General features: G+C 47.3%; 1 protein-coding gene across 5 annotated transcripts in view; it reads right to left on the bottom strand.

The window, feature by feature from the left end:
* Positions 1-24,403, bottom strand: part of FAT3 (FAT atypical cadherin 3) — a 484,297-nt gene that overhangs the window by 443,535 nt on the left and 16,359 nt on the right. For all 5 annotated transcript variants that reach the window (XM_048492351.1, XM_048492353.1, XM_048492352.1 and 2 more), the window contains exon 2: positions 758-4,065. In XM_048492351.1, the coding sequence (XP_048348308.1) occupies positions 758-4,049 (3,292 nt within the window). In that variant the 5' untranslated portion in view covers positions 4,050-4,065. The remainder of the gene's footprint in view (positions 1-757; positions 4,066-24,403) is intronic.

Here is a 24,403-nt window from a genome sequence, read left to right as displayed (position 1 = left end):
TTCCATAATGGCAGCGTGGGGGTGATTTAAATCTTTTGAAAGCCACCAGACTTTTAATCATCTTCAGAAAATGAATACATTTAACGCCTCCTGCATTTCAGGAAAAAAAAAAAACACGACGCAGGCACAAAGTTCACCCATCTAGCTAATATCTACGATCAGCTCGTTTCTACAGTAATTACTGTTGTGCGGAGACTGCCAAATTCCTACGTTTTAAAAAGAGCACCAAACAAAACGTAACATCAATGCAGGCAAACCAAAATAATGTCCCTTCCACACATCCACAGCCTAATTTTGCAGTCATAATTTTGCTTTATTCAGCTTCCCTTTTCTGCCGGGGTCAAGAGTGCGCTGACCGTCTACTGAGGCGACCGTAATAATTTACGGTTATCACTGCATAATACACTGCTTCTAATGGAGTCGCAGACAGGCCGCCATCGCTTTTCAATGAGGCCAGAGCAGCTGCAAAGAAAAGGCATTTTGCTGGCAAGGGGAGGATAGATATGATTAAAATATATATAAATACTACTAATTCCTAATTTCATCCGAACACAGGTCGCAAAAGGAAAATTAAAACTTAGCTACCCATCGCTTAAATTTAACTGCTGTAATCTAGCATGGGATATGTGTGCATAGAAGACCCAAACTGAGCCACTGGGTCAAGCTGAGGACATTGCTGCGTGCAATTGCATTTGGATTAAGGCCTAGATGGCCGCAAGGAAATGACACGCCGCAATGGAAACAAAGAACGACTTACCAGTTTCCTCATCCACGTTAAACCTTCCCAGTCCACTGCCGTCCCGGATGGAATACTGGATCTCGCCGTCCCTACCGACGTCTTCATCCCGAGCAGTCACTTGCAAGACGCTAGTTCCAATGCGCGAATTTTCTTTTACAGATCCCATGACTGCAAAGTCAGAAAAATAAGGGGCGTAGAGATTTTCGTTCACATCCACGACTTCCACTTCCACGAAAGAAACAGACGACAAGGAAACCGGGCGTCCTTTATCCTTCGCCCGCACAGTTAGGTTGTAGAACTGTTGCTTCTCGTAGTCCAGTTCTTTGCTCAGCCGGATAGCTCCACTAGCTTTGTCTATCTCAAATCTCCCGTTGTAGTCATTCACCAAGGAATAGCGCACTTGTCCCCCCAGACCAAGATCTGGGTCTTGAGTTTCAAGCCAAGCGATGACAGTGCCAACAGGCAGATCCTCCAGGACCTTCACGCTGTAGCTGGGTGGTATGAAAGCTGGAGAGCAATCATTGACATCATCCAAAAACACCCTTAGAGGGATGACGGAACACTGCTGGTGCCCACTGTCTGCCTGGTCCCTCGCCTCTATCTTTAGTGTATAATTTGCCTTTGATTCCCTGTCTAAATGGTCCCCTACATATATTACTCCTGTAGAGCTATTGATAACAAACTGCTGTGTATCTGTCAATATGGAGTAAGTGATCTCCCCATTTGGTCCCAGATCTCTGTCCCTGGCCTCTACTTGGATAATCTCTGTACCAATACCGGTGCTTTCCAAAATATTAACCGAGTAACTTTCCTGTAAAAACACAGGCCTGTTATCATTAGCATCCTCAATAGTTATGGTGAGTAATCTCCACATGGCTTTCTGAGGGGTGCCTAGATCGTAAATGGTGATGTTAAGGAGATAAAGCTCGGTTTTCTCACGGTCCAAGGGCAAAAGGACCTTAAGAAGCCCTGTCTCCGTTTCGAGATTAAAGCAGCTGTCTATATTGCCGTCTGATATGGTATAGATTACTTTTCCGTTAAAGCCAGAATCAGCGTCGTAGGCCTTGATTCTAAATATGGTAGCACCGACAGGAAGGTCCTCTCTGGCGGATATATCGGTAGGAAATGATTTGTCGAAGTGTGGAGCCTGCCTGTTCACAGAATAAAAATCCAAGAAGCCATCTTCTGCATTTAGTTTCACATTGGCTTTTGCCTTCCTGAGCAACTTCTCCGCCAGTCTCTGGGCAACCCTAGTCTCTCGGCAACTGAAGGTCTTAGAAGATACTTTCCCATGAACCACTGAGATGTTCACAGACATGGCGTCTGCGAAATGCTCCCCGTCAGTCGCCGTGATCCTAAGTGCAAAATTACTGTTCTTGACCCCAGAATTAACCAAGGATTTTTTAAGCTGCAGGACCCCCGAATCTGGATTCAGATAGAAAAAACCCAGTTCGTTGCCAGAGATGATTTTATATTTGACCAGCTCTAGCTCATCTATGTCTATGGCAGAAACGGCGGTGATGTGGCCACCCACAGGGAAATCAGATGAAATGACTCCCTGACAAGCCACCTTTTCAAACAAGGGCTTGTTATCGTTCACGTTGCCTATGTAGATGGTGACGTTAACCTCGCTCTCGTGGCGGTAAGGTGAACCCCAGTCTGAAGCCCTAACAATAAACCTGTAGCTCTCTGGGGAAGACTCAAAATCCAATTCCTCGGATGTGCTAATAATCCCAGTAAATTGATTGATGGAGAAAGGAAGGGAATTTAAACTAGCAATGCTGTACGTGATATAGCCATTTTCTCCCCTGTCCTTATCAAATGCAGAAAGTGACAATATGCTAGTCCCCACAGGGACACTTTCATTGACATAGGAGCTGTATGAAGGCTGCGTGAATTCTGGAATGTGATCGTTGGCGTCCTCGATTCTGACAGTGACGTGTGCTTTTAAGGTCCCTTCTTTACTTACTACTTCTAAATCATAAAGTTCCTTGTCTACAATTTTTAAAGGTTGTGCAGTAGTAATGAGACCTGTCCTGGGATTAATCTTAAAATACTCAGCATCCTCACTGGGTGACAATTGATATTCTTCCCCCTGGGGTTCTGGGGTTAGCTTGACTATGGCAACAACTACTCCTGGAGGGGAGAATTCACTGATGGCCACATCGTACATTTCCTTTTCAAACTTTGCTGGCTGGCTTTCTCTCTTGGGACCGGCAATGTGGACTAGCTTGACAACTGAAAATTTCTGAGGGGACCCTTTGTCCTTAGCTTGGAGGGTGAGGTTGCAACCATAGGGGAAATTGTCCCAATCGATGGGCTTTCTCTCTTTGATTTTGTACTCGTTCATCCATCTGCCCTCCTTAGTCAAAACAAAGTATTCCAAGGGATCTCCAGCTACAATGCTAACAGATTCAATTTCACCGTTGGCACCTTCGTCGAGATCATCAACATTCACAACTGCGTAAGTAGGCTCCTTATCCAAAGAGAAGGGGACATGGGTTACTACGCTGAGAGTCGGGGCATACTCGTTGATACGTTCAATATGAATATAAAGTTTGGCAGTGCTGCTTACTCCATTATTGCCATAGAGTTTCATTCCACGGTCTACGGCGAGAACCTCAAGGTCGTACCGGTTTTTCTCGTCATAGTTTAAGCGTCCGCTTAAAGAGATAACCCCACTCGTTGGATGGACAGAGAAGAAGTCAACTTTATTTTTGAAGTAGTAATAGAATTCGCCATTGGAACCAATATCAGCATCCGTCGCTGTAACCTGCGCGATGCTAGTCCTTAAAGGGGTGCTTTCTGCTATTGTTACTGAGTAGGTGGTGGGTGAAAACAACGGCCGTAAATCGTTCATGTCTAAAACTCGTATGTTGACTTTCGTCCACGCTTCCATGTCTTCTCCTCGGACAGAGCCCTTTACTACCAATAAATAGTTGTCCTGAATCTCTCTGTTCAATATAGCAGAATTCCCACCTTTAGTTCTTATTCTAAGAAAACAGAAATCAGCTATCACGACTTCCTCTGCTTTGAAAAAACCCTCATCGTCGCCAGACACTATCCTGTATTTGATATCCCACGAGAGATCTGCCAGAGTAATACCCATCCGACTTTGACTGTTGAGATAGGTCCTTGCAGCAGAGTTCTCATACACCGTAGCATTGTACATGGAATGCGTGAAGCGGAAGACCAGTGGCGCTGTCCCTTGAAGGCCATGGCAGACATTGGCAAAAAGCTGAGCAAGCAGGAAGGCAAGGCCAGACACGGGGGCCAAAGGACCTGACCAATGGCCCATATTTCTCTCCATCACATCATTCTTTCATCTGGAAAAAGAAAAAGAAAAGGACAACTGTCACGTGGTGGGAAACACAACAATCTTATCCATTATGCCTAGGAGTCAATTCTCAATATTTCTTCCCCCCAGGGACAAAATAAGGGAGAAGTGCAGCTGGTGTGCGTGCTGTGTGTGCCGTACGCCCCTCCATGCCCCCAGAACACCCCATCCCGCCCCTGGAACGTCCCATCCCCCTGGAACGCCTCCACAGGGGCGCCTGCCCGGTGTGTTGCGGCCCCCCCGCCCCTTGGCGCTACGCCTCTGCTTCCCCCTCTTTGAAAACTACACCACAATGTAGCAGAAACTAACGCATGTGTCTATCCAAGCTCACAGTAACCCACCATGCTTTTCCCCTTATCATGTCAGGTGTTTTGCAACCATGCAGCAACCAACAGGAGGTTTATTGAGACAATGATAAGCTCTCCTACAGGTCTTGGGGTGGGGGATGTATTTGACTCAGTGAGTCAAATAAGTCTGCTTTAGCATGACCAAGATCCTGACTATGCACACGAGGCTACCTACAAATGGGTCACAATTTTGGACAAAGTTTAGAAGGGGCGGGTGCCTGCCATCCACCACACATGGCCAGGTACACCTGGCTCACAGGCCGGCATTTGCTTTCATCCATCCAGTGATGTCCCTGAGGGCACTCTTTTTAACGCTTCTAAAAACTTATCTATTTGTTAAATCACTCATGCCCTGATTTCCTTTGTGGCTCAGGGCAAATGACATACCTAAATTTTAAACATCCAAAGTACAAGTAAATCCAAAGTAACCTCTCCCTCCACCAACACTCACAGCCGGAATGTGTGTAAAGTGTCGTCAAGGAACAGAGATGGTTTGCTATTGCCATCTTCTTGATAGAGATCCCTGGATCTTCCATACAAAAACATACCAGGGTTGACTTCACTTAGCTTCCAAGATGTGATGAGATCAGACTAACCTGGGCCATCCAAGTAAGGACAACTGCAGACTACATATGTTAAAACTCCAGCACAGGAGTGTCCAACTCTGGCCCTCCAGATGTTCATGGACTACAATTTCCATCAGTCTCTGCCAGGAACTGGATGAACTGATGGGAATCATAGTCCATTAACATCTAGAAGGCCAGAGTTGGACATATATGCTCTAGTCTAGTGAATGACCCTCATGCCTCCCCCTAAAAACTATCCAGAGGCAGTGCCTTCCTTCCATCCTGGTAGGCTGGCCACAGATCAACAAGGAAAAGGAAAACACTGAACTTGGAGGCAATGTTATTTATTTAGCTGCTCACATCCAGAATGTATGACCCACTTTTAAAGAAACTGCAGCATGGCACAGAGCTCCATAAGAGAGTATCAAAAAGAGGCCATGCAAATGTTTAAAGCATTAGAAATAAATATAGGGAGCCATGATACAGTGGGAAGTATAAATTAATAAAGACCAGGATGCTCACGAATGCATGCTAGTTACCATCAAGGGAAGTGCAGCAATGGCGTAGGAGGTTAAGAGCTCATGTATCTAATCTGGAGGAACCGGGTTTGATTCCCAGCTCTGCCGCCTGAGCTGTGGAGGCTTATCTGGGGAATTCAGATTAGCCTGTACACTCCCACACACGCCAGCTGGGTGACCTTGGGCTAGTCACAGCTTCTCGGAGCTCTCTCAGCCCCACCTACCTCACAGGGTGTTTGTTGTGAGGGGGGAAGGGCAAGGAGATTGTAAGCCCCTTTGAGTCTCCTACAGGAGAGAAAGGGGGGATATAAATCCAAACTCCTCCTCCTCCTCCTCCTCCTCCTCCTCCTCCTTTGTGAAAATCAGCAGAGAGAGCACCAAAAGACACTCGTCATATTCTACAACTTGGAGAAAGCCCCACCTTGAACATCAGCTCAGCTTCACTGATGCAACGGCATATCTAAGGGGTAACAGGGGGCAGACAGCTCAGGTGCACCTTCACCTGGGCATTTTGGCAACCCACTCCTGCCCCCTCCCTCTCCCCCCTGCACCCAGCCCCCAGCCTAACTCCCCTGCCCGCCACCCTGCAAAAAAAATTAACCTACTTTCCTTTGTCCAAGAGGCACCAAGGCTGGCAATTCAGTGTGTTATTAGCCTCGGCACAGCTCGGACGAAGGAAAGTCAGTTAATTTTATTTTTGTGGACAGGCATGGCATGGAAGCGGGGGAGTTCTGCAGGGGGTGCGGCAAGGAGTTGGGGGAGTTTGGCTGGGCACAGCGCCCAGGGCAAGCTCCAAGTGCCATTTTGTAGTACACCATGGCACTGATGGGAGAGAAAGGAGGGCGTGATTTCACCCCTTTCTCCCGCCTCACTGCAGCCCACCCTTAACCTTGCATGGCCAATCATTCACACTGACAGGTCCCATGCTCCCAGAAGCAATCTTTCAAGGGGTCACAGGAAGAGAATAACACCAGGAAAATCCATGAGCCTTTGGTTGGTAGTTCATTAGATATAAACTTTTCTCTCCACACAACTTGCCAAACATAACGAAAGCATGTAAACGCAAGTTTTGGAAAGGATATATTAAAGTTTCCAATTCTCCCTTTTAAGAGATTTCTTTCTTCCTTTCTTTCCTTCTTTTTGGGGGATAGGGGTGAAGAAGTTTTATAGTCCAATAGTTGTTCAAGTCTGATTTAACTCTCATTTAATTTACAAAGAGATTCTGGGCGGAGAAGTTTAAAAACAAAACACGGGTAGGTTATCTCTTGAAAAGCACCTTGTTTTCTTCTGATTCCCTGATGATTCTCTGAAGCCCGGCCAGGCAGTTATCTTGTTACAAATAACTTTAGCTAATGGACTTAGGTTATGAAAACACCCATTGTTTGTAGAACACGAACACATATATACAGGAAGAGGAGAGCAGAAGTAATTTTAGAGCCAGTCTCAAACCGCAAAATGCCGGAGCACAGAAGGGGCGAGAGGGAGAATAGTGTCATCCAATGAGAAATGTCTACAAGCTGTGCACAGTTTTTATTGTTGGATTTCTGACCGCAGACATCTTTCCAAATGGAATGTAATTCTATAACACACTCCGCTGCTGATTTTCAGTGGAAAGCAATTCATCACGGCAGTGTTATAACACTCCCACAAAACGCCTCAGCTATAACTCCAGAGTCTGCGTCCAAGTGCTCGGCACATTAATCAATAACATCTGATCAATCTAACTATGTGTTTTCTCCAGACATGTGTCTTTTCAAAATGTTTGCTCCCTTGTTTTATATAGCTTTCAGAGAGCAAAGAACTGTTAGGTCTACTCCTTGTGGAGTATAACAAAAAATAAGGACCAAAACAATATGCAGTTTACAGCAGGGATCCCCAACATGGTGCCGTATTTTAAAACCTAGCAGATTTTGCGTCCCCAGCCTTGTTTAAAGGATTTTTCGTCCTCAGCCTTGTTTCGTCCCCAGCCTTGTCCATGAGTTGCAGCTCACTTCATCAGATGCACTGGAGTGTATACCCATCAGGCAAAGGTCATAAACATAATGGATATACACTCCACCGAATCTGATAAAATAAACTCTAACTCATAATAGTTCATGCTGGAATAAATTCAATTTCTGAGGTACTTTTGGACTCCTTTGTTATTTTTCCGCTACAGACAAACTTGGCTATCCATCTGGAACTCTCCGCAGGATTGTTTGGAGAATAATATGGAGGGATAAAAAACAACAACACATAAGCTAATTTGAGCTCCTTGGATGAAGACCAAGGGAGATGTACAACAACAGCCAGGACTGGAGGCAGAGGCGGACAGCGAGACAGACTAATTTGCGGGACCATTCTTAACTCAGCAGCGTAAGTGGAGAATCCAGTGGGGGTGCCATTACTATAAACAGTAATTACCCCATATGGCATAAATAAGACTATACTGGACCACCATAAAATATCGCCCAAAATAAGGCATGGCTAAGGAAAAAATACACCCCAAATATGTGGGGAATTGCTCATGTGTCATATCTCAGGACACTTTTGCACCTGCAGAATAATGCCTTTTTAATCCACTTTCACAACTGTTTGCAAGTGGATTTTGCTGTTCCTCACAGTAAAATCCAGCTGCAAAGTGGATTGAAAGTGGATTGAAAGTGCATTATTCTGCACGTGCGAAAGTACCCTCAGAGAGGACTAAGCCAGCAATTCCATTATGGGGTGCTGTGTGGTTTCCGGGCTGTATGGCCGTGTTCTAGCAAAATTCTCTCCTGACGTTTCGCCTGCATCTGTGGCTGGCATCTTCAGAAGATGGCATCTTCAGAGGATCTGAAGATGCCAGCCACAGATGCTGGCAAAACGTCAGGAGAGACTGCTGCTAGAACACAGCCACACAGCCCAGAAACCACACAGCACCCCAGTTATTCCGGCCGTGAAGGCCTTCAACAATACAATTCCATTATGGCTAAGACCTCATACAGCTTATACCTATGAATTTGACCAAAGTGGTCAGAAAATATTTTGCTTTTCTCTCTCGTTCCCATATTCAAGAATCAAGATGAAACTGCATACGACAGACCGGCTAATCTAGTCTGTTTCTGGCCTTGTGGCATACAAGCTACATCAAGGGATCACTACCAAGCTACTGTGTAGAACCCTCCGCCATGTCTGCTTTCCATCTCTATCTAGACCCACCCCCCAAAAAATGAAGGCAGGAAAATCAAGATCTTCAACATCTCCATGCTGGCCCAGCTTGGCTATACTGCTCCTCTTCTGAATCTATTCTATGTCAAACACTGCTGTTGTTTCCAAAAAGTGTGAACACACCACAGATAGAAACATACTCAACAGACAGGCACATTATCCAATTGTAATCTTTTGGTTCAGCATGATACTTCCAGCATGATGCTTCTCGTCATACTTTTGGTAGCTGTCCTTGTGTTCAGCTATCCAGATAGTAACCCTGCAAGCCCTTGCGAGGGGTGAATCTCAGGTTACATGTGTACCTGGGATGCCACTGAAAACAGCTCTTTTGGAAGGAATAATCCCTCCAAACACAGATTTAAACTGGTGGGAAGGAAGAAGGAAGAGTCTGGAATTTTATCCCCCCTTTCTCTCTCATAAGGAGACTCAAAGGGGCTTACAATCTCCTTTCCCTTCCCCCCTCCTTACAACAAACACCGTTTGAGGTGGGTGGGGCTGAGAGAGCTCAGAAGAACTGTGACTATCCCAAGGTCACCCAGCAGGCATGTGTTAGAGTGCACAAGCTAATCTGGTTCACCAGACAAGCCTCCACAGCTCAAGTGGCAGAGCGGGGAATCAAACCCACTTCTCCAGATTAGAATGCACCTGCTCTTAACCACTACACCACGCTGGAAGTGGTAGGTCTCCACGATGCCCTCGCTATCTCACAAGAATGTGATGGAAGGGTGTTGTCCAAACCCACGTGGTGCTTCCAAACATTACAGTGGATGGATACGCATCATCCACTATGGAAAGGACACACTGGCCATACTACCTCTGTGGCAAATGTAACGAGCTCTCTTTTGGCTTAGCCACAGCAGCATGGTCTGATCTCAGATACCCATCCCTAAAGCAGCCAGAGTGTAACACAGAACCTCAGATAGGCCGTGAAAGCAATATTTATATAAGGAAAGTCTGCCGGACAGCCTCCTCCATCAGCATAGGAAACTCTTTCAACTATCTCATCAACTAGGACTGCTGGATGGCACCAGAGAGATTTATGTTCCTTGTGCAATCTCTTTCTTGTTGTTTGAAGGAGCCAAGGAGTGGTTGGCGGGCAGGAAATACAACATGATAAGAGGCAACTAGTTCCAAAGGAACCAAGCACGAATCAACAAACATCATTTTTTTAAAAAAAATCTAATTTAAAAAAAGAAATGAACTCATCTAAATATTATGGTTACTAGCGGAAGATTAGAGTATGATTACAGCTGTGCGGCGTTGAGACATCTAAGCAGGAGGCTACTTGAAATTACGCCGGGTTTCTTTTATAGAGAGGAGAATGAACTCCTTTGAACAACGTTGTCAATTTAAAAATGGAAGCCGTACGACAGATATTCATTACGCCCAGTCAAGGTGACTTTGGCAGGAAGAACCCTTTGACAACAGATCCTCGGCTTTTGGAGCCGAGGATGCTCCGCCGACATTCACCTTGTAAATGCAAATTTCTAAAGTCCAAGACAAATATTTCATTAGCATATTGATGAAATTTAGGAGTATCTCCCCTTCTTGGCTCATCAGCTTCATGTAACTTCACCAGTGATAACGAGACACGCACTCAGGCAAACTCAGAGAGGCAAACCATCCCAGACTATCCTGATTTTGAGTTGCACGAAAATGTAAGCGGATTCTTTAAAAAGAGGGTCGTCGACTGAAACATCTTTAAACTAGGGCTGCGAAAACTCCCTGCCCCAGTGAGAAACGTCTGCCAATCTTGTCACAGTGCTTCGGGCTTCCCCTCAAGAATTCCTCAACTGCTTCTCACGCGCCAGTCGGCTGAGTCTAGCACATTTTATTCAGTCATGAAATTCATCAAATTATCATCTATTTTTTACTGGGCTACTAGCAATTACTCCTAGAAAGAGCTGAGCATACGAAGCACATGTAAATCTTGGCGGTGCATGTTTGGGCATTGGCTATGGCTGCAGGATCCCACATGGTTACTGAATGCAGCCAGCTAAGGATCAGCAGGGGGCAGGCTGTGGAGAGGTTTGCTAAGTGCCTGCTAATGGCGGGCAAACTCTCAGAAATTTTGGCTGCCGCCCACTGACACTCAACTGAATGGCGGATGGAAGCAGATCAGCCAAATGCGGGTGTCCGTAAGCACTGTTGATGGAATCACTTCTAGTGTGACCCAAAAAGCCAGCAGCCTTCCTACACTCACTCATGAATTCTCCCTGGTTAAGAGAAGGTGGATTCTAATCTGGAGAACTGAGTTTCATTCCCCACTCCTCCACATGAATGGCAGTGGCTTATCTGGTGAACCAGATGTGCTTCTGCACTCCTACATTCCTGCTGGGTGACCTTGGGCTAGTCACAGTTCTTCAGGACTCTCTCAGTCTCACCTACCTCACAAGGTGTTTGTTGTGGGGAGAAGGAGGGAAAGGCGCTTGAAAGCCACCTTGAGTCTCCTTGCAGGAGAGAAAGGTGGGGTATAAATCCAAACTCATCTTCCTCTTCTTCTCCTCCTCTTCACAGTGAGTATCAGCTGCCACCCATCTCTCGCTGTTTGCCAGCTGTGGATTCCTGGTACAGACAGCACAATATAATGCTCCCATCCCCAGCCCAGGTTTATCGGCCCGTGCAGAAGGGGCCTGAGAGAGAATGACTGTTGACTTTTAGCTCTACAAATGGGGTTACATAATCCTCAAAATACTTTTCAATATTATGATTCTACGCATGCATGAGAAGGCCCTGAAACTACTTCCCTCCATATTACGAAGTAGGCAGTTTGGCCCACGAGGCGCCTCGGCACGCAGTCTAGGAAGGCAACACGAAATTTTACTTTTCGTGCTGCAAATGGACGAGCTTGTCATCATGTTTTGTTTAAAAACACAACCATTCCGCACAACCTCAGACACTTCCCTGGCAGAAAGCTCCCAGTGAGTAAACCTGAGCAGGATTCCAAGTAGATCTAATTAGGACAGTACTATTAGTAGACTAAGCAAGCTACACTTCAGTTTGAAAGACATTGGCGTAACAGCAACTGCTCCAATTCTATGGTTTATTGAATTCTTCTTTACACCTTATCAAGCGTCAAGTCTAAATTTTAATGGCCCAAAATTAGTTCATTGATTACAGCAGGGGTCTTCAAACTATGGCCCTCCAGATGTTCAGGAACTACAATTCCCATCAGTCCTGCTACTTGGCCATGCTGGCAGAGGCTGATGGGTAGTTCCTGAACATCTGGAGGGCCATAGTTTGAAGACCTCAGGATTACAGCAAACGACTCCCCCCCAACAGCTGTTCAGAATAAGATTCCTACTCTTGTGGGATGTGTTAATACATTGAGGACATTCTTGACAAGGAGGAGGAGGAGGAAGAGGAGGAGTTTGGATTTATTTTCCACCTTTCTCTCCTGTAAGGAGACTCCAGGTGGCTTACAAGCTCCTTTCCCCGCCTCTTTCCACAGCAGACAGCCTGTGAGGTAGGTGGGGCTGAGAGAGTTCCCAATAACTGTGGCTAGTCCAAGGTCACCCAGCAGGAATGCAGAAACGCACCTGATTCACCAGATAAGCCTCTGCCACTCAGGTGGAGGAGTGGGGAAATCAAACCCGGTTCTCCAGATTAGAATCCACCTGCTCATAACCACTACACCATGCTGGCATGGCAGATGGGGAACTCAAACATGGATGTCAAACCTCAAAGTCCTATGTTCTAAACATTGCAACATGCTGGCTCCCTACTGCAAAGTAGCATAACTTGTGGCCTACTGTGCCAAACACAACCTCCCAATCCAACATGGCGGTCCACCACAGGTTCCACAAACCAGCTGCCGCAAAGCCCACCTGGGACTAGAAAAAACAGCTAAGCGGGTTTGTCAAGAATCTGCCAAGATACTACATGTGGCAAATCAGCTCTGTTTGACTCAGGGGGTCACAGGTTGTATAGACGCAAAGTACTAAAACGTACTGAGCTTCCTTGCTGAGTGTAGAATATATATTTTTTCAAATCCAGTTTGCAATATTAAAAATCTCTCCAGAATAGCTTCATTTTAGTTCCTTTTCCTCATCCTCTTACGGTTGAGCAGAAAAGACTGCTGCAGGCATAATGTATTTCTATATGCCATTTTCTTAAAAGAAGCTAGGGAAACACTTTTGGCATCCGAAAGGCGAAAGCTTTATGAACAGAATTTCAATACGGCCAAGACGGCTGCGAAAAAAAGGGAAGTCTCATTTTGCACCTGTCCCAGGAATTTATGTCCAAATGTTATTGTAGGATTATCTGCACTTTGCGCGCCTGTGAGACAATGACTTTATTTTATTAAATGAACTGGGAAATATATTGCATGTCGAAAAAGGAAAAGCATTTATATAAAAGGGACTCCAAGAAGCCTTTCCAAGTGTTAAAAAAGGAGCTGGTAATGGAGCCAGGGCACTTTGCTTATCAGCTGCCTTCAATAAGTTACTGTCATAAAAAGGAAGTGTAATTATTGGCGCAGTGACTTTTGTATATTTGCAATTCAAACGGTCAGCCGTGAGGACTTATAGGCCATTTTTATACATTTACTACTTACCCCTTGGCTGTTTGCTTTGCAGTGGGTTTTTCGTGCAGTTTTTTTGTTTACGCAAGGATACTCTCCCCTGCGAAGTATCCCTGGCTGAGCCAATCCGTCATTTTGCCCTCTGCTCCCTTGTTGTTTCTGGACAACCTGTATTTGGGGAGGTTGTGTGCTGCCTTTACCCCCTTGACATCTTTGGTCTAGCATTAGTTTGCTACACCATGTATATGGTCAGTTTTACTGGATCTATCACTCCAGTAGCACACATTCAGCGAGCAAATAAGTAAACAAAAAAGAAGAGTAGAAGAGTTTGGATTTATATCCCCCCTTTCTCTCCTGCAGGAGACTCAAAGGGGCTTACAATCTCCTTTCCCTTCCCCCCTCACAACAAACACCCTGTGAGGTAGGTGGGGCTGAGAGAGCTCTGAGAAGCTGTGACTAGCCCAAGGTCAACCAGCTGGCGTGTGTGGGAGTGTACAGGCTAATCTGAATTCCCCAGATAAACCTCCACAGCTCAGGCGGCAGAGCAGGGAATCAAACCCGGTTCCTCCAGATTAGATACACGAGCTCTTAACCTCCTACGCCACTGCTGCTCCTGGTTGGAGTGAGTTTTCCGGGCTTTGTGGCCGTGGTCTGGTAGATCTTGTTCCTAACATTTCTCCTGCATCTGTGGCTGGCATCTTCAGAGGTGAATCACAGAGAGAAGTCTTCTTCTCTGTGATACACTTCTCTCTGTGATACACCTCTGAAGATGCCAGCCACAGATGCAGGCGAAATGTTAGGAACAAGATCTACCAGACCACGGCCACACAGCCCGGAAAACCCACCACAACTAGTTGAATCCAGCCGTGAAAGCCTTCGACAGTACACAAAAAAAGAAAGCCTTCCTAAGCCTTCTGAAATGGTGGCCGGAAGAGTGGGAGGAACTGCCGTGTTGTGGGTGGGGGAAGGCGGAGAGGTGAGAGAAAAACGGAAGAAAACAACGCTTGTTGATCTCCTTCACTTTCCTCGTGAAGGAAGAGGAAAAGTAGCACTGTCAAGAGCTTTCAGAAACTGTGAGGATTCTCTGATTTGAAGGCAGGGTGACTGCTGAGGGGGAAATGTAAGCATAACTGAGAATCGAATCCAAAGGAAACGTAAAAAGGAAAAGGAAACCAGAAGTGCTGAAATGTCCATTTCTTTCCTGGAAGTGGTTTTCCTTTTAGATTACATATGAGAATTTACTTATCTGAATGCACTCCTATACAGTGGTGGGATCCAAAAATTTTAGTAACAGGTTGCCATGGTGGTGGGATTCAAACAGTGACGTAGCGCCAATGGGGCGTGGCGGGGCACGACGGGGGCGTGGCTGGACATTCTGGGGGCGGGGCATTAATAATTTCTCTACAGTAAGAGTAATAACTCTTACTATTAAAAAAAAAGTTCCTAATTTCCAGCTGGTATCTTTCTGTCCATAATTTAAACTCATTATAGCAAGTCCTATCGTCTACTGCCAACAGAAACAACTACTTCTCCCCTAATTGGCTGCCTGACAAATACTTAATTCAAATACTTAATTTTGTTTCTAGAAATCAAAAGAAGGATACTTTCCTTAAACAAGGAACTTTACCATATTTCTAAAACATGTTTTTGAAACAGCCCAACAGGGAGAATTATCCCGTTTTCTACCTTCGCTGACCAGCCACATAGGAAACAACAGGACTTTATGATTTTTGGACCTAATGGAATTTCTAACGGAAAAGCAGACCCAATTAGTAACCCCCTTCCCCTCGCAATAATAACAATAATAAAATGATTAGTAACCCACTTTCGGAACTGGTGGAGAGAACTCTGCTGATCCCACTCTCGTCTCTATATGAGAACCACAGTCTCACCACACACCATAGCTTCCTACCTGACAGTTCTCACAGGCAAGCAGGGAGCATCTGAAACCTGATTTAGCAACCTTCATTTACCTCAGGTTCAGGCAAATATAATAGGTTAGAAGCATTTTGAGGGCAAGTTCTGTTGAAACTTCTCCCTCATAACAGTTTTTAAGAGGGCCTCAATCCATTATATTTGGCCTGTGCAAAATCAACCTCTGTTCACCTGGCCTGCAAAACCTAGACTGGCATCATAACCCAGCGGTGGGCATTTCCACTCACAAACCCACGACTTCCACTTTAGTTTAAACTGCGGCCTGCCATCAACGTCAAGCCTGGGTCAATTGCCAAACACAGAGGTTTCTCTCCACCCATTCCCTTCTCCAGTGATGAGAATACAAAAGCACTCATCGGCCCTCACCCCCCCAATCTTCCCTCTTCCCAAACCCCGCAACTTATCAGAAGGCTTACAACACAGAAAAAGCATCCCGGAATAGTATGCAAAAATGTTCCGTATCCAAGGAAACTGTCGTGGTGAAATTAGAGAGCGCGGTGTATCTACACGACTCCTAAATCAGCTCCAGGAATTTCCAAAGCTCTGCGGCTATTTATTAGTGCGAAAGAACCGTCAACGCCACTGATGCCGCTCTGATAGCTTAAAAGTGGGATGGCGGGAAGGAAATGCTAACAAGGTACCTTTTCAAGAAAGAATCCTATTGTTTGCAACTGAGAAGTGGGGCCCCCCTCTTAGCATCTTGTTATGGAGAAATGGCAGGAAATATCACACAGCAGATGCATACATGAAGCTACTGCAATCCTTTGCAGGGTTTCCCCCCCCCCCCAGCATTCCCCCCCCTTTTCCTTTTTAAAGAAGTATTTCGTTCCAGCAGCAGCTATAATCCCTCGGCAAGCTGCAAAAGGATATAATGACATATTTTAGTTTGCTCACAGCTGACAAAAGGCCAGCCATTCAGAAGCCTAGCAATCATTTAACTCAAGGAAACTGTTCTTTTTTCTTTCTTTCTTTTTACTCTGCAAGGTTTTAGTATTTATGGCCAGTCAAACAGAATTTTTATAGCTGCAAATTATAGGAGGTAGCGTGAAAGCAAATGTTTATTTCCTGTTTCCACAGTCGCTGTGCCGTATTGTTCGGTAGGGAAATGAGTGGTTTGCAAGTGGGAGTCCAAGAGGGAAAAAGACAGCGTGGAGATGAGGAACTGTTTGTGTGCTCTGGGTTCAAATAATGCCTTCAGGAAAGTCGCTATCTGATAATTTAGTCCTTTTATTAAAACAGGTCTTCCGGTATCACGCATGCCAAATTATTTTTGTTTCAACTTGGCCAACAGGCTGAAATCAGTGACCCAGTTTCAGACTTGGTTTCTTTTCAGCTGTGAGCAGGGCAAAGCAAGGAAAAAAAGAAGGGATGTGAAGGTGGTACACAGCCACCACAAGGAAACCACTGTGGTGCTACAGTCAAGATGCCAGAATATTATAGTAGAGATCTGAGTTCAAATTCCCACAGTACCATAAAACTTGCTGGGAGACTTGTACCTGCCATTCTCCCTTAGCCTAATCTACCTCGCAAAGTTGTTCTGAGGATAAAATGAAGAGGGGAACTGACTATGCCATTTTGAGCTTCTTCAAGTAACGTACTAGCACCAGGAGTCCCCAGCCTTTTAAAGTCTACAAGCACCTTTGGAATTCTGATTCAAGGTGATGGGCCCAACCATAAAATGGTTGCTGCAGGAAGTAAAACCAAGAACAAAATGGCTGCCACAAGAGGCGAAGCCAACCACAAAATGTCAGGGAGATCATGCGTAACTGTAACCAGAGGCTTATCGGGGGGAAATGGCGCCCAGGGACAACAGCTTCTATGAGTGCCCTGGTGCCCCCTCCCACTTGGGGGCGTGGCTCAGGAACACTGAGCCCTGCCCGCCGCCTCCCTCCACCGCTCTTGTAGTCCATGAACAACTGGATTTGGGGAAGGTTGAGAGGCAGAATGTAAGGAATTCCATAGAGCAGAAATAAAAGGTTTTGTTGGTTAAAAGACCGTTTATTCAGACATCTTAGAAAGCTCACGTACACGGCGTGGCAGGAATGAAGTCTTCCCGCCAGACCCACAGGTTATAACTTTCTCCGTCCCATCCCCCTCCCGGTTTCCCCAGTCCCATTCTCATGGGAACGGCATGCTCATCTCTCTCCGTGAGATAAGGTCTACCAGAGAAATCGCAGCCGATTCTGGCCCATCGCCCGAGCCCTGGAATCTACTCAAGGCCAAGCGGCTGTGCTGAGAATCAACACTATTGAAACCTTTACACTCTGCTTCCCCTAAGAAACACTTCTCCCCCCCTGGTTTGTGTGGGAAGGCAATACGGAAAGTAGAAAACAAGGGAGGGGGGCGCTAATATTTTCTGGAATACACCCATTGATTATAAATCCAGAGGAATACGCCGCCCAAGGAACTAAGTATTGCAAGCGCTTTCGATTAAAGCAAGAGTCCAGGATGGGGTCAATTTCATAATGCTTGTTTCTATCAATTATGGTCGGCGGGGGCATCTCCGCAGGGTCGCGGCCAGGCATCGGAAGCGGGAGCCTCCTTGAGCAAACTGGAATGAAAGACAGGATGGATATTACTTAAAGAATTAGACAGATCTAACCGGGCAGTAACATCATTAATCACCTTCGTAATTCTAAAAGGTCCCATCAACTTTACCAGTTTTGAAAATTTATGCACGCCTTCGGAGATTTTTAGTAGATAAGTAGACCCAAGCCCCAACACGCGAAAGGGAAGTCAGACCGTAAGTTTATCCCGCTTCTGGAACTTTTTGGGAATCTTTAGCTTGGTTGCAAGGCAGTCTGAACCGCTTTTCACCCCTCAGCCAGAGATGAAACTAACTGCTGGAATTCTGGAGGTTTTATAGATTCGCCGGGTAGTTGGGGCAATGGTGGGAAGGAGCTGCCAGACACAATTTCAAAGTGGGTTTTTTTTTGCGCATCGCTATGAACGGCATTGTTATAGGCATATTCCGCAAACGGAATTAAATCGCACCAGTTGGCTTGGTGATAGTTGGTGTAACAACGTAAATACTGTTCAAGAGTTCTGTTCGTCCTTTCTGACTCACCGTCACTTTGAACGTGGTAGGGGGCGGCAACTGCCGGGGCAGCCCCCAACAAACCCAGGAAAGCTTTCCAAAATTTTGAAATGAATTGGGGCCCGCGGTCGGACACCACCTTGAGGGGGGAGGAGTGTAGATGGTATATATGTTGAATGAACAGCCGTGCCAATTTAGGAGCGGAAGGAATGGTGGTGCAGGGGATGAAATGGGCTTGTTTGGAAAACAGGTCCACCACCACCCACAAGACTGTGTTTCCTTGGCTCTCCGGTAAATCCGTAATAAAATCCATTGAGATAACTTCCCAGGGGCGGGAGGCAACCGGAAGAGGTTTTAACAGTCCATGGGGCTTTCCCGGGATGGATTTGGCCTCCGCACAAACAGAGCACCCCTTGATATAAGCCTCAATGTCTTTGCGCATGGCGCGCCACCAGAATTGACGGCGGGCTAAGTGCAGTGTCTTGAGAAAGCCAAAATAACCAGCTGATGGGCATCATGGCAGGCTTCGAGAACCTGTCATGCGATGGGGGGGAGGCATCGATTTCAACAATTTCCCCGCTTCCAAACACCATTCATTAAGCTTTGTTGGGAGTCGCCTTTCCTCCGCCGGCAGCTCATGAAGACCTGCCTCCTCGAAGTTCCCGCAGGAAGGGGGAGAGAAGGCTGGGAACGGGCGGCGGAGGAGGAGCGTATGTCTGGAATCGAGGGACGGCCATCCGCAGTTGGGAGGGGGAGAGGACAGTGTGCTGGATGTCTCTCGTGAAGGCAGCTCCACTTCCCCCCGGGAAGGCTGGTATTAAAGCGCATCAGCTAGTTTGTTGGTTTTTTCCGGGGAAAAAATGGAGGTGAAGGAAAAACGGGAAAAGAAATCGGCCCAACGTAGTTATTGTTTTGCAGACATTTTGAGGGGGGTAGAGAGAGCAGCCGTTCTTGTGATCCCACCAAACCTGGAAGGGGTGTTTAGCCCCTTCAAGCCAGTGACGCCAAGCGGAAAGCGCTGCACTGATGGCAGTAGTCTCCTTTATCCCCTACGGTCCAGCTGAGTTCCCAAGCAGGAGAATTTTTTTGATAAATAAGCACACGGAACAAGCCTATCATTTTTATTTCTCTGCAATAGGGAAGGCGCCAAGCGCCTTGTCCTAAGCATCCACGTGGAACTACTTAAGGGAAGGTCTGGGTCAGGGTGTTTTAAGACAGGCTCGGTAGTGAAAGCCGATTTCAAAAGCTGGAAGGCTGTTTGACATTCTTGAGACCATGAGAGGGGAGCCCCGGGCTTGGTAATGGTGAGTCTTTACCTTTAGTGCGCAATAGGTCTGTGGGAGGAAGGGTCAATTCAGCAAAACGGGGTATAAAGTCAATGAGCAAAATTATAAAACCCTAGGAAAGATTGTAGCTCTTCCAAGTTGGTGGGGGTCGGCCATTGCTGGAACTGTTTCAACCTTTGCAGGATCCATTTTTAAACCTTCGGATGAGATCCTGTAGCCCAAATAGTCTAAGTGGAGGGTTGATGAAAGCAGCACTTGGACAGTTTTGCTAAGAGGGAGTTGTCGAGCAAGCCGCTAATACTTCCCGAACCAAAGCCTCATGTTCCTCCACGGTTTGTGAGTAAATTAAAACATCATCTAAGTACATAACTACTCCTTTATATAATAAATCATGCAAAACTTCATTGATGAGGGGCTATGAATGCGCTCGGTGCCCCAGCTAACCCGAATGGCATAATACTCAGTATTCATAATTGTCCTAATTTAGTGTTAAATGCTGTCAAATGCTCAGAGCCTCCTTGCAATTCTGACTCTGTAGTATGCCTTCTCTCAAATCCAACTTAATAAAAATCCGTCCCTTGCCCAAAGCATCTAAAAGGTCCTTTGATTATGGGCAAGGGCTATTTATTGGACATGGAAACAGCATTTAATCCCCGGTAATCAGTACAAAGTCTTAAAGACCCGTCCTTCTTCTTTACAAAACAGGACAGGATGGCGTGCGTATGTTTGCAGCCCGGCCGCATGAATCCGCGAACAAGGTTTTTATCTAAGAAGGCACGGAGTTCTTTCTCCCCGCTAGGGCTCATGTATAGATTCTACCTTTGGGTAGTTGAGCCTGGCCAGGCCATGATTTTGCAGTCAGTGTCTCGCTGGGGGGACAATTGGTCACATTCCTGTTCTTGAAACACTCTCACTAAGTCCCCGTAAGCTGGAGGGATGCCTGTGGAGTTGAGAGCCATTGGGATGTGCACCGTTGAAGAAACCAAGGGATTTATGCGTCATTGGATGGGGGGTTCTCCCTCCAATTCATATGCTCTCCTACAGGGGGGATCAGTGAATTCTAGAATCCATTCCTTCCAAATAATATTTGGTTCATGTAGCAATAACCATGGCATGCCCAGGACAATGGAATGTTTGGCCACTGGAGCAAGCGCGAAACTAATCTTCTCTCCCTCTAAATGGTCAGCTTAAACGGCGAGTGACAGGTTATGCGTTTTGAATCGAGCCGGGCCCTCGGCTCCGAGGCGCGGGCTGCCGTCATTCATTCCAGTGAACGGTATGGGCTTTGTTAGAGGAACTCGGCCCAACCGGTGCCCTTTAGCCACTTGGGGCCGCGATTAAGCAGTGGGAGCAACCAGAATCTACGCAGGGCTGAGGCTAAAATACGTGTATGCTTAGCAGGGTTGGCCAGAATCGCTTGAATAGTAATGGGGGCGCTTCGCCTTCACTCACCGCGATCTGGAGTAGGATCCGTGATCCATGGGCGCCGCTGAGTAAACTGCCACTTCCCCCTCCTCGGTGTCACCCTCGGTAACAGCTTTAGACGAGCCCGCTGGAGTGAGGGCCGGATCTCCGTGGTGGCTTGGCAGAGGTGGTGCGTGGGGTCGGTGCGGTGGGCTTCTGTTTTTTTGGGCAGTTGGCAGCCAGATGGCCTGGTCCCCCGCAATAAAGGCACAATCCTAAACGCCGACGGCGCTCAGAGGTGGTTTCGGTAGAGATGAATGGGCTTGGCTTGCGAAGTTGTAGAGGTGGTCGTAGTGGCGGGTTTCGGGCGCTGTCAGCCCCCCCAAGCGAAGCCGTGTGAGTCCAAACGAGCCGCTACTTGCGATCCCAAATCGATCCACTCAGCGATAGTGCGCGGGATACGGATGAGAAACACCATTTCTCGAAGTTTTACGTCGATGGCATCGGAGAAGTATTCACATTTCATGCGTTCAGGCCACTCCGGAGGAAGTCGAGCAGCCGCTGCCCGGAACTCACGAGCAAATTCGGCAAAAGAACGGTTGCCCTGTTGAATAGATTTTATGGTACGGATGGCTTCATTTTCCGCGTCTGGATCTTGGAAGCGGGCTCTTAGGGCTTGAAGAAATGCAGCCACTGTGCGAGTATCATCTGCCTGCAGCTCAAAAAGGGTCACAAACCAGTCAGCAGCCACCCCATCCAGGACAGACCCGATGTCCCGTATTTTTTCACGTTCAGATCGATATAAGTCATCATACTCCTCCATATGTGCATCGAGTTGCAAGATGAAGTAGGGGAGTTTAGAAGCGGTCCCATCGAAACGGGCAGGGATCGGGGGCCTGTAGTATCCTCTCTCCACGGCCCTTGGAACCCGCTGGGGCTGCGGTTGCGCAGGTTGGGGCGGTGGAGCAGGAGGAGCAGGAATCGGGGGAGGCACGGGGCCTGGCGCCGCTGGTCCCCGTTGAATAGCAGGAGCGCGAGTAGCAGGACCCAGAAGCGTCGCCCCGATAGGACGGGCAGTGGTGTCGGGCGCTCGGGTAACAGTGTAGGCGCCAACTCGGGTCATCCTGTCCCGCTGCTTCTTCAGCTCCTGTTCTAAGGCAGCTAACTCCCTCTCTTTGCGAGTCAAGGCATCTTGATGCGCGTGCAAAGCTGCCTTCTCCCGCTCCAGTTTGTCAAGTTCGTCCCGTTGAATAGCTGCAGTCAATTCACCTTGCGTCCGGATGGCCTTAATACCTTCGCGTTGACGTTCCAGGTCCATCCTAGAGTGCTCCAGGACCTTATTGTGGATCGATAAATCCTGCATATATTGCCGTTGCAACGCGTCTTTGGCTCGGTCTAATTCAAGTTGGACGTCTTTGCGCTGTTGTTCACGGTCTCTTTGCAGGTTTTCACGCTCTTTTTGCAGCTGTTCTCGTTCCTCCTCCCATAGCTGGCGTTCACGGGCCCACGCTTCTTGGGCATCTCGCAGTCGGGCCACTTCCTCGTTCCAGTTTTCTTTGGACGGGAGGGGAAACAAATCCGGATGGGGAGGCAGACTTTCCTCGGATTCCTCCTCATCGGAAAGCAGCACCTCAAGCCCACCGACGGCCCCGCGGGGCGCCTCTTGTGCATCAGCTACCCTACGTCCGGGATCTGAAGGGCCAGATTGGGTGTCGGCACGGAGCCCCCTCCCAATCATCGATCCCGATCTCGACAAAGTCCCGGTGTTAACTGCAGTTTTAGGACGGGCTCCGGTGCTATGCCACTGTGGATTCTTGGGAGCATCATCGAAATACGAGTCCAGGAATCGTTCTATTGATTCCTGGGTTGCCGCATGAAAAGTGGTCAGGCCCATCTCCTCCGAGACAGGGTGCATCTGAGGTTTGTAATCCACACGAAAACGGGTAGAGATCCGATCCACAGGCGCACGATCCATAGACAGCGCCCCAAACGTCTCATGCCACTCCGCATGATCGCTTCCGCGTCCCTCATCCCAACGGAGTAAGGGAAGACTCGTGTCGAGGCGAGGACGGGAGAGAGTTACCAGCGAGACCCGTTCCCCCGCTGGTTTCTCCAAGTCAGGAAGGGAAGGCTCGGAACCCTCTATGGGGGCTACCGAGCCTTCCTCAGTTTCAGGAATATTCAACCTCTGCATGCCGGAACACCAGAGGTCCACTGATTTGTAGAAGTAAATGAGGATTAGGATTCCTGCCACAATGTAAGGAATTCCATAGAGCAGAAATAAAAGGTTTTGTTGGTTAAAAGACCGTTTATTCAGACATCTTAGAAAGCTCACGTACACGGCGTGGCAGGAATGAAGTCTTCCCGCCAGACCCACAGGTTATAACTTTCTCCGTCCCATCCCCCTCCCGGTTTCCCCAGTCCCATTCTCATGGGAACGGCATGCTCATCTCTCTCCGTGAGATAAGGTCTACCAGAGAAATCGCAGCCGATTCTGGCCCATCGCCCGAGCCCTGGAATCTACTCAAGGCCAAGCGGCTGTGCTGAGAATCAACACTATTGAAACCTTTACAGGATGGAGACTGGGCATCATCACCTGGCTTTAAGGGAAAATTGACAGAGAAGAGGAGCAATTGAGCCTTCGCCTCCACACAACAGTAATCTGGTCACCTTTCTAAACCGGGACGGGGGGCAGGCGGCCGTGCGCATGCAGCCGCAGGAGTGCACTGCCTTCTGGGGTGCTGCCGTGCGCATGGGAGGGACAATTTCAATAACTCGTGGGACGCAGGACAAATTGTTAGAAGGCAGGACTGTCCCGCCAAAAGTGGGACGTCTGGTCAGCCTGCACAACAGGCACCCTGTGTAGTAAGTTGAGCTGAGAGAGTTTGGAGAGAACTGTGACTAGCCCAAGGTCACCCAGCAGGCTTCATGTGGAAGAGTGAGGAAACAAACCTGGCTCACCAGTTTAGAGTCTGCCTCTCTTAAAAACTACTCTACGCTGGCTCTCAATTATGCAGACAGTCTGCCTTTACTCAGATTTAACTAACAACAACAACAGCAATAATCCACAATAGCGTTCCTTGTTAGAAAGCAGTTGTGGTAACAGAAGGTATCGATGCCTTTAACCGAGACTCTGTTTTCCCCAGCGTGAGAAAACTAAATACTCTGCCAACTCTCAACTCTTTCCACTAATTAAACACCACCAAACACGATGCTCCACCATTCCAGTGCTAGACAATTAATCATGACTGAAGGAGCTCGTAGGTTCTGCTCTATGTTGTACTATTAAAATCCTTAGAAAAACACACTTGGGAAGATGTTTTTGGCATTCAGCAGACAGCCATGTCATGTATGAAGTCACCCCACCTCATAAGGGTCCCTAAACTGGTGCACCCCCCCCCAAAAAAAAACCCTTGGGTTTTATAGCCAGAGGGCTAGATAAGACAATCCAGTTTGATTTCAAAGCAAGGACCCTGGAGTGAGGAGAAATTTCCTTAAGACACTCACGGATGGGAGTGGCCCA

This window comes from Sphaerodactylus townsendi, linkage group LG04 (genome assembly GCF_021028975.2).
Source record: "Sphaerodactylus townsendi isolate TG3544 linkage group LG04, MPM_Stown_v2.3, whole genome shotgun sequence".
NCBI lineage: Eukaryota > Metazoa > Chordata > Lepidosauria > Squamata > Sphaerodactylidae > Sphaerodactylus > Sphaerodactylus townsendi.
The sequence above is the reverse complement of the archived record's forward strand: the minus strand, read 5'-3'. Positions and strand labels throughout refer to the sequence as shown.